This window comes from Scyliorhinus torazame, chromosome 5, assembly GCF_047496885.1.
Source record: "Scyliorhinus torazame isolate Kashiwa2021f chromosome 5, sScyTor2.1, whole genome shotgun sequence".
NCBI classification, from domain to species: Eukaryota; Metazoa; Chordata; class Chondrichthyes; order Carcharhiniformes; family Scyliorhinidae; genus Scyliorhinus; species Scyliorhinus torazame.
This window is the reverse complement of record NC_092711.1, coordinates 203,640,936-203,654,278: the sequence shown is the minus strand read 5'-3', so window position 1 is coordinate 203,654,278 and position 13,343 is coordinate 203,640,936. Positions and strand designations below refer to the sequence as shown.

General features: G+C 46.7%; 1 protein-coding gene across 6 annotated transcripts in view; it reads left to right on the top strand.

The window, feature by feature from the left end:
• LOC140420899 (interferon-gamma-inducible GTPase 10-like) overlaps positions 1-13,343 on the top strand; it is a 76,343-nt gene that overhangs the window by 7,882 nt on the left and 55,118 nt on the right. For 5 of the 6 annotated variants that reach the window (XM_072505030.1, XM_072505026.1, XM_072505029.1 and 2 more), the window contains one exon: positions 6,502-7,772. The exons of the other annotated variant lie outside the window; for it this stretch is intronic. In XM_072505030.1, coding sequence (XP_072361131.1) covers positions 6,509-7,216 — 708 coding nt within the window. In that variant the 5' untranslated portion in view covers positions 6,502-6,508 and the 3' untranslated portion in view covers positions 7,217-7,772. Of the gene's footprint in view, positions 1-6,501; positions 7,773-13,343 lie in introns of those variants that run through there. 6 annotated transcript variants of the gene reach the window in all.

Below are 13,343 nucleotides of genomic sequence, written 5' to 3'. Positions count from 1 at the left end.
AGGGGATGGTGGAGGAGCAGGAAGTGGAGGCTGAAGGAGGTGTTGAATAGAGAAGTGCCCATGCTGCACGACGAGGTAGTCCGGCAAGACTTGGGCCGCAAAGGTTACATGAGGATGCCATGGATGTCAGGGCTATCCTGATTCTGGAACATTTCAACCGAGCTTCTCATGAGCCGATCTGACCTAGATTGAGGAATGGATAGAGTCCAAGGTGCTCACACATGCAAGGAACACCTCATGCCAATGTTGGAGGCACATGTTCCCAGAGGTTTTCCACACTGTGGAAGACCCCATTCTGTCTTTCGCCACCTCCTACCACTTTTCCTAGTTCAGCGGCAATAAAAGGAGGCCCAGATGTGTGCCTTAATGTAAAGAGAGAGAAACAGTTGACCGAGACAATATGAAGATACCTCGCTGACCCAGTGGCTTCCACGCTCAGCCACACAATTGTTGTGTGGTGCTCTCTTTGTGGCCTTGGAGAAGGGGAGGTAATCTTCCCACTCATCTCAGTTTGCAATGGAGATACATGTATGTGGCTATTGCCCTTGATATGGAGATGGCTGTGGGAGAATCTCCAAAGGCTGCAGGGCAGTCTTTGTCTTTTGTCCCTGCCGCATAGATGGCCCCTTAATCAGTCGGGCCAAGGAGGCCTAGGATGAGGATGCCCTGAGGGGTGACACTTTTGCCCATCTCTGTGACATCCTCAGCCCTGACTGGACCTTCTCAGTGCCTGGAGGAGAGCACGCCTGGCACCCATCCAAAGGTCTCTGTGCCATTAACCAGTCCTTGCTGCCCAGCATCTCATGGATGTCAGTTCCTTTGCATTCTGAGTGGTGCATATGACCCTCCCAGTGATGGGCCACTTTCTAAATAGACGAGCTCAAGGACTCATAGCCCCAAGCCATTGTGGTGCATATGAGATGGCTGGTCTCCTCCAGCCATTACCCATGATCCCCATTCTGCCTCAGGGAACTTCCAGCTTGTGGGAGCACATTTCCTGTTGTGCCTCCTTTGCATTGACTTATGAGGCTCTGCTCCTGTAGCAAAGCTGTGTCTGTCTTCCCTTCTCTGATGGGAAGTAACTGGAAATCCCACCAGCACCTCCCCCCCCCCCATGCCCACTAAAGTTGTGATATTCACTCTGTGCCACCGAGGTGAGAGTATCCGTGCTGATAGACCATGTGTTTGGAAGGTGTGACAGAATCACAAAATTGTTACAGAACAGAAGGGGGCCATTTGGTTCATTGTGTCTGTCCCGGCTCTTCAAAGGAGTATCATGATTAGTGCCATTCCCCTGCCTTTTCCCCCTACCCCTGCACATTGTTCCTATTGAAATAATGATCATCTCATGCAGTGTTTTCCAAAATTTTTTCCTGGGACCCACGCTGGCCGCCCTTCATGACACACGCCACCTGGTTACTTTAGCCAGCTTGGTCCTCACAATCTCACTTGAATTAGGTTCACTGGAGGAGAGGGCAATGCGCATATCAGGTACAGACTTCAGCCAATTCGTTTATGCTGTCTTCATTTTCATGAAAATGGAAAATCTAAACTCACTCATGAAAGGCAATAGCAACAAAATGCTTGTTTTACTCAGCACTGGATGCTCCTGGGGGATGCTACTCCAGAATGCTGACAGCCTGGGTTTTGGCATGTTTTTAATGTGGCATCACAGGTCAGGTATAGCAGCGTAGTCTTTTAATTTGGAGTCAGCTGTAAGTTAATAACTGACTCTGGGGTCCTAACCTCAAAAGGAATTTTTCTCCCACCACGTCTCTTTCAAAATCGGAAACTTCTCCTCTCATTTTAAGGACCTCTCTGCATATAACACACATGGGCTTTGAATCTTTATTTGCATTGGCACAATTGACAAAACCATACCTCAAGATGATTATCTTTATACTGCTTTGTAGCCAGGTTAAGTTTCTTCTTTGTAGGCTGTTAACCAGAGGCCCTGGGCTCAGCACAGAGCTAACACTAGCCCTGGACTCTCCTGGGTAGCTCCCTCCAGCATATTCTGTTGTGAGATCCTGTCTAGTAGGCTTATTTGAGTCTCTGGCCATCTCTTGCTTCTAAAACAATTATCCATCTTCACAGTCCTCTTGCCAGCAGCTGGAAAATGGAAGCAAATCTGGCTTCAAAAGCACTTACATGCAGGGTGCTTGACGTCAAGTGTACGTGCAGGGCACGTAGCCTGCTCTCTGCTGCTGCTTCTGGTCGGAAGACTGCACACAGCCTCGTTTATTTTCATTTAAAATAATTTCATTTTCATGATTGGGATCACCGCACGAATGCCGTGACTGATCTCTCTGCCACCCTCCTGACACCCGCTAGAGACCCACCTGCGGGTCTTTGACAACCCTGACCTAATGCCCGCCAAAGCCTCAACTGAACCTGCCTCCACCACACTTCCAGACAGTGTATTCCAGACATAAACCACTCATTGTGTGAAATTTGTTTTTGATCAGATCACATTTGCGTCCTTTGAAAATCAGTTTAAATCTGTGCCTTCTCAAACTTGATCCTTTTATAAGGGGGAACAATTTCTCCATTTCTATTCTGTCCAGGCCCTTCTTGATTTTTAACATCTCTATCTGATCTCCTACTTAGCCGCTTTCTCTCTGAGGAGAACAGTCCCAACCTCTCCAATTTATCCTCCTAACAGAAGTTTCTTATCTCTGGAACCATTCTTGTAAACCTTCTTTTTTTTTTTCTTGTTGCTGCTTTGGACATGCTATGGGAAAGACAAAAGCTGGCACGGCATGGACAACTTGTCTGTGGGAGACACAAGAAGAGATAGTGAGAGCTAGCCAAGCAGTGTAGAAACCTTTGAAGAGTTGAGGCATCACGGAGTTACTCATTGCATGGCACATTATCGGACAGAGTGGAGTGTACTGCTCCCCATTAAATGACCACTTTTGTCCTCTCGCTCCACCAAAAATGTCTTCTCATCGCCAATCTCACCGTCTCCTCTTCCACTGACCATTGCTTTTCTGCTCCATTGGTGTCATTCACTACAACAGCAGCCCCCCTGCTGTCAGTCCTCTCTCCTTTGCACTGCATGTGGGTGGCATGGTGACACAGTAGTTAGCACTGCAGTCTCACAGCGCCAAGGATCCGGTTTCTGTTCCGGCCTTGGCTGACAGTGTTGAGTTAGCACATTCTCCCCATGTCTTCATGGGTTTCATCCACATGCTCCAGTTTCCTCCCACAGTCCAAAGATGTGCAGGTCAGGTGGGGTTAAAGGGATAGGGTTGGGGAGTGGACATCAGTAGATGCTCTTTCAGAGGGTGCAGACCTGGTGGGCCAAATAGCCTCCCTCTGCACTGTTGGGATTCTATAATTCTATTGATTCTGTGTTTTTCCTGTACGTAATAAAGAGAGGTATTGATGTCCTCTACGCCAGACTGGAAAGTAGCAAATATAACCCCTATATTGAAGGATGGAGGAGAATAGGAAACTATAGATCAGTTAGTTTGACATCAGTTGTGGGGAAGATGTTCGAATTGATGGGTTATAACTGGGCACTTAGGAGCAGCACGTACTGTGGGGAAAGGGGAGCCTGTATACTATTGTACTTGCTTTTCCAGAAGGTGTTGAATATCTAGGATTATTGCAGAAAATAAAAGCTCATGGTGTAGAGGATAGCATATTACCCTGGATAGGTGATTAACTGGCTGGCAAAAAAAACAGAGAGTATGAATAAATGGGTTTTCATCTGAATGGCAAGATGTGGCGAGTGGAGTCCCGCAGGAGTCTGTGCTGGGGCATCAACCTTTTACGATTTATATCAGTGGCTTGTTTGAGGTGAGCAAAGACATGGTAGATAATTTTGTAGACCCTGCAGAAATAGGTAGGAAGGTAGGCATGGATATAGCTGGGTTGAATGAGTGGGTAAACATCTGCCAGATGGAGTGCAATGCGGGGAAAATGTGAAGTTATTCACTTTGGCAGGAAGAACAAAAAGGCAGAGTATTACTTGGGTTGAGGACGACTGCAGAGTTGCAGAGGGATCTAGGCGTTCTCGTGCATGAGTCACACAAAGTTAGTTTGCAGATACAGCAAATAATTATGAAGGCTAATGGAATTTTATCTTTTATTATGAGAGGAATTGAACAGAAAAGTGACGATGTTATGCTTCAGATAAACAGGGTATTGGTGAGACCTCATCTTGAATACTGTGAGCAGTTTTGTCCTCCTTATTTAAGGAAGGATGGCAGTTCAGAGGAGGGTTACTAGATTGCTACTGGGAATGAATGGGTTATGTTGCAAGGATAGGTTGGAAAGGCCGGCTTGTTTCCACTAGAGTTCAGAAGAGTGAGGGGGACTTAATGGAAGCATATGTGAGTGAGTCCAGAACTAGGGGGCACTGTTTAAAATTAGCAGTCACTCGTATAGGACAGAGAAGGGGAGAATTTATTTTTCTCTCAGAGAATTGTGCAACTTTGGAACTCTGCCTCAGGAGGCAGTGGAGATGAGGGGTGAAATTCTCCCGAAACGGCGCGATGTCCGCCGACTGGCGCCCAAAACGGCGCAAATCAGACGGGCATCGTGCTGCCCCAAAGGTCCGGAATGCTCCGCATCTTTGGGGGCCGAGCCCCAACATTGAGGGGCTAGGCCGACGCCGGAGGAATTTCCGCCCCGCCAGCTGGTGGAAACGGCCTTTGTTGCCCCGCCAGCTAGCGCGAAAATGACATCTCGGGTCGGCGCATGCGCGGGAGCGTCAGCGGCCGCTGACAGTTTCCCACACATGCGCAGTGGAGGGAGTCTCTTCCGCCTCCGCCATGGTGGAGACCGTGGCGGAGGCGGAAGGGAAAGAGTGCCCCCACAGCACAGGCCTGCCCGCGGATCGGTGGGCCCCGATCGCGGGCCAGGCCACCGAGGGGGCACCCCCCGGGGCCAGATCGCCCCCCACCCCCCCCGGGACCCCGGAGCCCGCCCACGCCGCCTTGTCCCGCTGTTCAAAAGGTGGTTTAATCCACGCCGGCGGGACAGGCAATTTATCGGCGGGACTTCGGCCCATCCGGGCCGGTGAATCGAGCGGGGGGGCCCGCCAACCTGCGCGGCGCAATTCCCGCCCCCGCCGAATCTCCGGTGCCGGAGACTTCGGCAACCGGCGGGGGCGGGATTAACGCCAGCCCCCGGCGATTCTCCGACCCGGCGGGGGTCGGAGAATGACGCCCGAGATCACTCAATATTTGTGGAGGTTGCCAGATTCATATTAAGTAAGGGAGCCAAAGGTTATCAGGGAAGGTGGAAATGTAGGACTCTAAACAAACAGATCCATAATGATCTTATGAATGGCAGAGCAGGCTCGAGGGAACAAACGGCCTACTTGTTCTCCTATTTCATATTGTTTGTATGTTGTCATGTGAGTGTCACTTTAAGAAAGGTTTCGTCTCATCATGTGACTTGTAGCACATTGGGTTGTGGCTGAGGTGAGAGGGTTTTTTTAAGGTTTCAGTTTCCGTTTGATTGCTTTGGACTGTAGAAGGAGAAAGAATTGTTTTTCTCTGATTTCATTTTAAAAGCCCATTGGTTGTGCCTAACTGCCTTGGTAACTTCAGCTGGTGATCTCCTCGCTCCCTTGCAACCACCAGCATTAGATCTAGATCGGCATCAGAGGGTCTGACTTACCCTGGGTACCAGGCCTCTGTCTCTCCTGACTCACCGCTCTTCCCTTTGGTGCTGTGCTAGGCTTTAACACAAGCCACAGATCTCTACCTCAGGCCAACTCACAGCTTCGATGATGGTTGCTGTGAGGATGTCAAATCAGTTTCACATTTCGCCTGACTCACCGCCACTGACTCGGATTGAACAGGGAGCCCATGTCTGTTAGGGCTCACCCCTCTGTGAAAATCATCGCTCCAATCATTTTCCCACTGGAGGCATGGGTTTCCGACTCCGAAAAAACAACCAGCCTGCCTCCATGGTGAAAATAATAATAATAATTTTTATTGTCACAAGTAGGCTGTCATTAACACTGCAACTGTGAAAAGCCCCTTGTCACCACATTCCACCGCCTGTTCGGGTACCCAGAGGGAGAATTCCGAATGTCCACATTACCTAACAGCATGTCTTTCGGGACATGGGAGGAAACCGGAGCACCCGGAGGAAACCCACGCAGACACGGGGAGAACATGCAGACTCCACACAGACAGTGACCCAAGCGGGGAATCGAACCTAGGACCCTGGAGCTGTGAAGCAACAGTGCTACCCACTGTGCAACCGTGCTGCCCACATGTGGCTGCAGCTGGTGGCACCGGCCAGACCCCCAATAGTAGATTTAATGCTGCTTTAGATTTCTAAACACCTCATGTTCCAATGCAAGATAAGCCCAGAGAACATCAATGAACACGCGTAAGTTTAACTTCAATGTGTAAGTTTAATGAATGGCTACTGTCAATTATTTACCACAGTCCATAAAATCCAGACCAATGTACTGCATAAATACAATTTTTAATCCTGGTGCAAAATATCATGCAAAATGTTTTCTTTCAGTAATGAGATGGTTCGATCTTCCAACACTCCCTCCACCAGACCTGAAGAGCTCATATCTAATTATGAAAATGATCGGGTGGTTATGCCACTGACACAGAAGAGGTTACATGATCTGGACAACCAAGAGGTTAACATCGCAGTGACAGGAGAAACAGGCGCAGGGAAATCCACCTTCATCAATGCGATGCGGGGCCTCCTGAACGGTGATGAGGAAGCGGCTGAAACCGGAACCACAGAAACCACAATGGAGCCAATCGGATACAAACATCCCAACATGCCCAATGTGCGTTTATGGGATCTGCCGGGAATTGGGACAACAAAATTCCCAGCGGATAAATACCTGAGGGAAATGAATTTTGAAAGATATGATTTCTTCATCATCATCTCACACTGTCGATTCAGAGAAAATGATGAAAAACTCGCCAAAGAGATTAAACGGCTGGGGAAGGAATTCTACTTTGTTCGGTCTAAAATCGATAATGATCTCAATTCAATGAGACAGCGTCAGAGGAAATTTAATGAAGAAGCCGAATTGGAAAAGATCAGGAGTGACTGTGTCAGGAATTTGGAAGAGGCAGGGATTCCATCACCCAGTGTATTCCTGATATCAAACTTTGATCAGAATCGGTATGATTTTGTTAGGTTGAAACTGAACATTAGAATAAACCATTCGTCCCTTGAAGGCTTTTACCCCTTTCAATTCGAACATGGCTGATCCGCATTCTGACCAGTTGCCTTGGTTCTGTCACCCTTAGAAACTCCTTAACAACCTTACCAAACAAAAATTAATTTAAAGTTCTGAAATTTTCAGTTGACCTCTAGCCTGACCAGCTTTTCTTTTGTGTGGCGGGGGGGGGGGGTTGGCTTTTTGGTTAAGATCAAGCATGAGATAAAAAGTTAATATCAGGTGCGATACTAGTTCCTATCAATTTGGAATCGTTAAGTTCCGTGCCTGGGGACCATGAATTGAATTATTTTTTTTGAACAAGGAGATGGAATAGCGACTCGCCTCATGCACCCCACGCATTGGCAACTCTGAGAAAGGAATTTTAAAAATCACATTCCCTTTATCTTCCAAATTCTTTAATCATCTGTCATCATTGTATGAAAAAGAAATAAAACTGCAGGGAAAAGGCAGATGATGGTGTAGTAGTATTGTCATTTGACACGTAATCCAAAGACCCAGGGTAATTCTCTGGGCTCCTGGGTTCAAATCCCACCATGGTAGTTGATGAAATTTGAATTCAATAAAAATCTGGGATTAAAAATCGTATATATATTATATAATATTATTATATAAAGAAGCCATTGTCACAAAAGACCATCTGGTTCACTAATGCCCTTTTAGGGAAGGAAATCTGCCATCCTTACCTGCCTGTGATGCAAGCAATGTGGTTGACTCTAACCTGTCTTCTGAAATGGTCCAGAAAGCCACTCAGTCAAGGGCAATTAGAGATGGCAATGTGGTGTTCTTTGTGTTGCTTAATTCAGGATGGTTTGCATAGGGTTCCCAAAGATGACAAAGGAACTTAAACTTAAACAAAGCTATACATTTATTAACACTACTAACTTGGATTCAACACGTATGTCTAAAGAATACACGATGTGGAGATGCTGGCGTTGGACTGGGTTGAGCACAGTAAGAAGTCTTACAACACCAGGTTAAAGTCCAACAGGTTTGTTTTGAATCACTAGCTTTCAGAGCACAACTCCTTCCTCAGGTGAATGAAGAGGTGGGTTCCAGAAACATATATATAGACAAAGTCAATTATGCAAGATGATACTTTGAATGTGAGTCTTTGCAGGTAATTAAGTCTTTACAGGTCCAGATGGAGCAACTGGAGAGAGGGATAATCACAGGTTAAAGAGATGTGAATTGTCTCAAGCCAGGACAGTTAGCAGGATTTTGTAAGCCCAGGTCGGATGGTGGGGGGTGAATGTAATACGACAGGAATCCAAGATCCTGGTTGAGGCCGTACTCATGTGTGCGGAACTTGGCTATAAATTTCGGCTCGCCAATTCTGCACTGTTGCGCGTCCTGAAGGCCGCCTTGGAGAACGCTTACCCGAAGATCAGAGGCTGAATGCCCTTGACTGCTGAAGTGTTCCCCGACTGGAAGGGAACATTTCTGCCTGGCAATTGTCGCGCGATGTCCATTCATCCGTTGTTATAGCGTCCGCATGGTCTCGCCAATGTACCACGCTTCGGGACATCCTTTCCTGCAGCGTATGAGGTAGACAACATTGACCGAGTCGCACGAGAATGTACCATGTACCTGGTGGGCAGTGTTCTCACGTGTAATGGTGGTACCCATAACATGTCGTGCAACTCGGCCAACGTTGTCTACCTCATACACGACAGGAAAGGATGTCCCAAAGCGTGGTACATCAGCGAGACCATGCAGACGCTGCGACAACGGATGAACGGACATCGCGCGTTGGCAGTGGTGGAACATAGAACATAGGAAAATACAGCACAGAACAGGCCCTTCAGCCCACGATGTTGTGCCGAACCTTTGTCCTCGATTAATCATAGATTATCATTGAATTTACAGTGTAGAAGGAGGCCATTCGGCCCATTGAGTCTGCACCGGCTCTCATAAAGAGCACCCCACCCAAAGTCAACACCACAAGGATGAGAATTTCAAGGTGTTGTTAGGTCACCCAGCACAAGGGTTAGAGGGGAATGGGACTTGCCATGCAGACTTGTTCCAGCGATGGTTATGAAATTGTCAATGTATGGTTTGTTGCGAGTTTTGAAATAAAATTTACTGAGTGAAGTGCAACCATTGATATCTCTGAGGGTTAATAGTTGTCCAACCAATGGTGCTGAGCTGTAATAATGTCACATCTGCTGAACTGTTTTTGTCAACTTTAGACATTGTTTTGACAAAATTAGACATCATCTAAAGTTCCTTCAGACACAAACACTTCCGGGAGTGATGATCATTTTTAGCACACATTCAGGCTTTTAAATGGAAATAATCATAAATTAACTGAAGAGGGCACACATTAAAGCATATATCTCCACCACGCTGTGCTAACTCAATGCTATGACAATTATGCACCTCTTCCTTGATGCTTATTCCTGTCTGGTTGATGCTCTGTAGCTACAAATTAGATAGAATAAATATTTATATCTTCCATCTCACTGAGAAGGCTTCACATCCACCAACCTGCTCTGAAAACTGCCCATATTTTGACAATTGTGACAAATTCCATCTCAGCAGATGAGATAATATCAAACTAAAACAACAACGTTCTAAATAAAACAACCCAAAACATCTTTTACAAAAAAATAAATGTTCCCTATCTCCCTATGTTGATGGATCCATAAATTCCAGGATCTGGACCTTGCATCTTTTTAAAAAATGAATCAGATATTCCTTGAGCCACACCCTCCTATTTACCAAGTTTCATTGAAATGTGTCCAATAGTTTCTGAGAAATATGGTTTACAGAAAAGAGAGACAAACAGAATAATAATCTTTATTAGTGTCACAAGTAGTCTTACAATGACGTTACTGTGAAAATCCCCTAGTTGCCACACTCCGGCGCCTGTTCGGGTATACTAAAGGAAAATTCAGAATGTCCAATTCACCTAACAAGCACGTCTTTCAGAACTTGCGGGAAGAAACCGGAGCACCCGGAGGAAACCCACGCAGACACGGGGAGAACGTTCAGACTCTGCACAGACAGTGACCCAAGCCGGGAATTGAACCTGGGACCCTGGCGCTGTGAAGCAACAGTGCTAACCACTGTGCTACTGCGCATTAACAAATAGGTAAACATTACATCCATAAACCAGTTAAAATTATAATTGAACATTGCTGCATATCGATTTAAGGTTACTGAAGCCTAAGATTGACAATAAGAATGAAAAATTAATCCACATTACGACAGACTCTCAGCCACAATTTACAACAACTGCATATTTATATACTGCAGCTGTGACCCCAAGATTGAGAATAGTCAGATTCAGTCCCAGTCAGTTGCCAGGGGGAGGATTAGAGTAGAGAATGAAAACAATGGCTTCGGTTTCACAAAAGATATATTTAAGGGAATCTCTGCTCTTCCAGAACTGGGTATCAGATCAGCTGTCTGTGCCAAGGGGAGGGGGGGGTCTCAGTAACTCCTAAAGTTTAGCACCCCAATCTCAGGGATCCACATCACATAAAATATTCCTACAGAACAAATCCTCACACACTCAATGTACTGTTTTCCCCCTCAAGTCCTCACCCCATTACGATGACATTCCCAGTTTGCAAGCTGTTGTCTGCCCTCAACTGTGTTCAAAACCTGTATTTCTAGGACATTCCCCAACAAATCGAAAGCAAAACTTTAATATTCTGGGAAGTTGGGGGGGTTGCGGGAGAGGGGGGGTAACCCTGGATGCCTGGCTGTGGCATCATTTCTGAGAGGTTGAATTTCACCAGGAGGAGATGGGATTCAGAACAGGAACACAACAGAGCAGAGCAGCCACAGCTCTTGAGGCGTTCAGGTTTTTAGGAGAAGGGGAACAGTTCAGGCAGGCTGTGAAAAGGAGCCTGAGTGGGTGATGCTAAGGAAAGAGGCTATGGGCAACGGGAAAAGAAGACCAAAAATACTGATTCAGGCAGCAGAACTGTGAAGAACCTTGGCAGGTGTGTCTTTTCGTAGATCCATGGAACTCCGGAGTGGTAAAGCTGATGTCGAAGGCAACTCAATCGTGGAGAATAAAGGAACCAAAACACTACGTGGGAAGAGCAGAGCTTTGTGAGATTCTGTGGCTGAGATTAATGTCATAAACGCTGAAATGGGACTGCCCATAAATCCATAGGACCAACCTTTGTTAAATCAGCTCTTTAAAGTATATTTTTTTAATATATAAGTTTATAGTACCCAATTCGTTTTTTCCAATTACGGGGCAATTTAGCGTGGCCAATCCACCTACCCTGCACATCTTTGGGTTGTGGGGGTGAAACCCACGCAAACACGGGAAGAATGTGCAAACTCCACACGGACAGTGACCCAGAGCTGGGATCGAACCTGGGACCTCGGCGCTGTGAGGCAGCAGTGCTACCCACCGTGCTGCCCAAAGTATATTTTATACTGGGCACGATTCAGCGACCCTGTTGCACCTGCCGCAGATCCAGGCACAATGGGTAAATCGCACGTGAGCCCCTCTCACCCCCGACAGCAGGTTACTAATAAAATCCATATGGCCACAGTTTGGAGCAAAGATATTACCAGAACTACGAAAGTGAAGAGATCCACAGACAGCGATTTATTTCTACAACTGGAGTCAGCCAAGATCTCAGCAGCAGAAAACTGAACCCTTTTATCGATTAATATTTCCGCATCCTGGGCCCTACCATCAAAGCTCTAATGAAATCCCACCCCGTCCGCAACCCTGTCTGGGACCCACAAGTGAGTCTCTTGCAGAAGCACCACATTGGAATTTAAACTCTTAATGTGTGGAAATATCCTCGACCTTTTTACTGAGCCATTCAACACCCTGATGTTCCAGATGACCAAATGAGTTGGGGCCTCCACCCTCCCCCCACCCCCCATCCCCTCAATCTGCCCCCCTCCCCCAATACGGAGTCAGCCATTTCTACCAAGAGGAATTATCCAACAGATGCACAGAAGGTACAGAAACCAGGCCCACCCAAGATGGCCACCGAACCCACTCACAAAGAAAAAACTGCAGTCACCGTCAGCAACCTACCCCTCCACCACTCGTCCACGGCCTCAGGTACTGCCACGTTGTGGGCGGCACAGTGGCACAGTGATTAGTACTGTTGTCTCACAGCGCCAGAGACCCGAGTTCGTATGCGGCCTCGGATGACTGTCTGTGTGAAGTTTGCACTTTCTCCCCGTGCCTCCGTGGGTTTCCTCCGGGTGCTCCGGTCTCCTCCCACTGTCCAAAGATGTGCAGGTTAAGTGGATTGGCCATGCTGAATTGCCCCTGAGTGTCCAAAATGTTAGGTGGAATTACTGAGTTACGGGGATTGGGTCAGGGCGTGGGCCGAGGTAGGGTCCTCTTTCCAAGGGTCAGTGCAGACTTGATGGGCCAAATGGCCTCCTTCTGCACTGCAGAGATTCTATGAGTCACACCCAAATATGCATAGATAACAGCAATGCAAACATAAACAACTTAAATCTACCTCTAATAAACTTAAACAAAAAAAGAACAGTTCATTATCTAAAACAGAACCTCTATAATGAACTCGTGTTAGCTAACTCCTTGGTTAGCAGGACGTTACACCTCGAGTGAAGAAAAATGATTGCCAAAAAAAGTATAAAATCCCCTTAAAACATTGCACCCCAACAGAGAGCTATATATTTTCATAACAATTAGGACAGAACCCCACATACAACTAAACTCCAATCCTAAGCCCAAACTAAACCATTCAACTTCAACAAGAACAGGAAAATGCAAACATGAACAAGGATTTTCAAAAAGTCAACAATTCAACATGACCATTCCCAATACCAAAAAAAATCAATACCATGCCCAACCTATGTTTCTTTACAAAGAAGTCTGCCTCTCCCAGCGCATCCTTCCCTTTGAAAGTACTCTTAGCTACGCCGGGTACACCAGCCCAAATCAGACTCCACCTTTGTATTGGGTGGCGTTAGCTTTCTTCAATGCAGCCCTCTTTTCCGCCAGCTCCACTCCCACAACCTGGTAGAACCTGATGGTGTGGCTTTCCCATTTGTAGTCATGATGCTCCCTCACCCATCTCAGGACCCGTTCCTTTTCTTTCAAGCTATGAAACTTCACGATTACTACATGGGGTGGTTCCTCAGGGCACGGCTTCTGCTAGTGTGTACGGTGGACTAGGTCCAACTCAGGAGG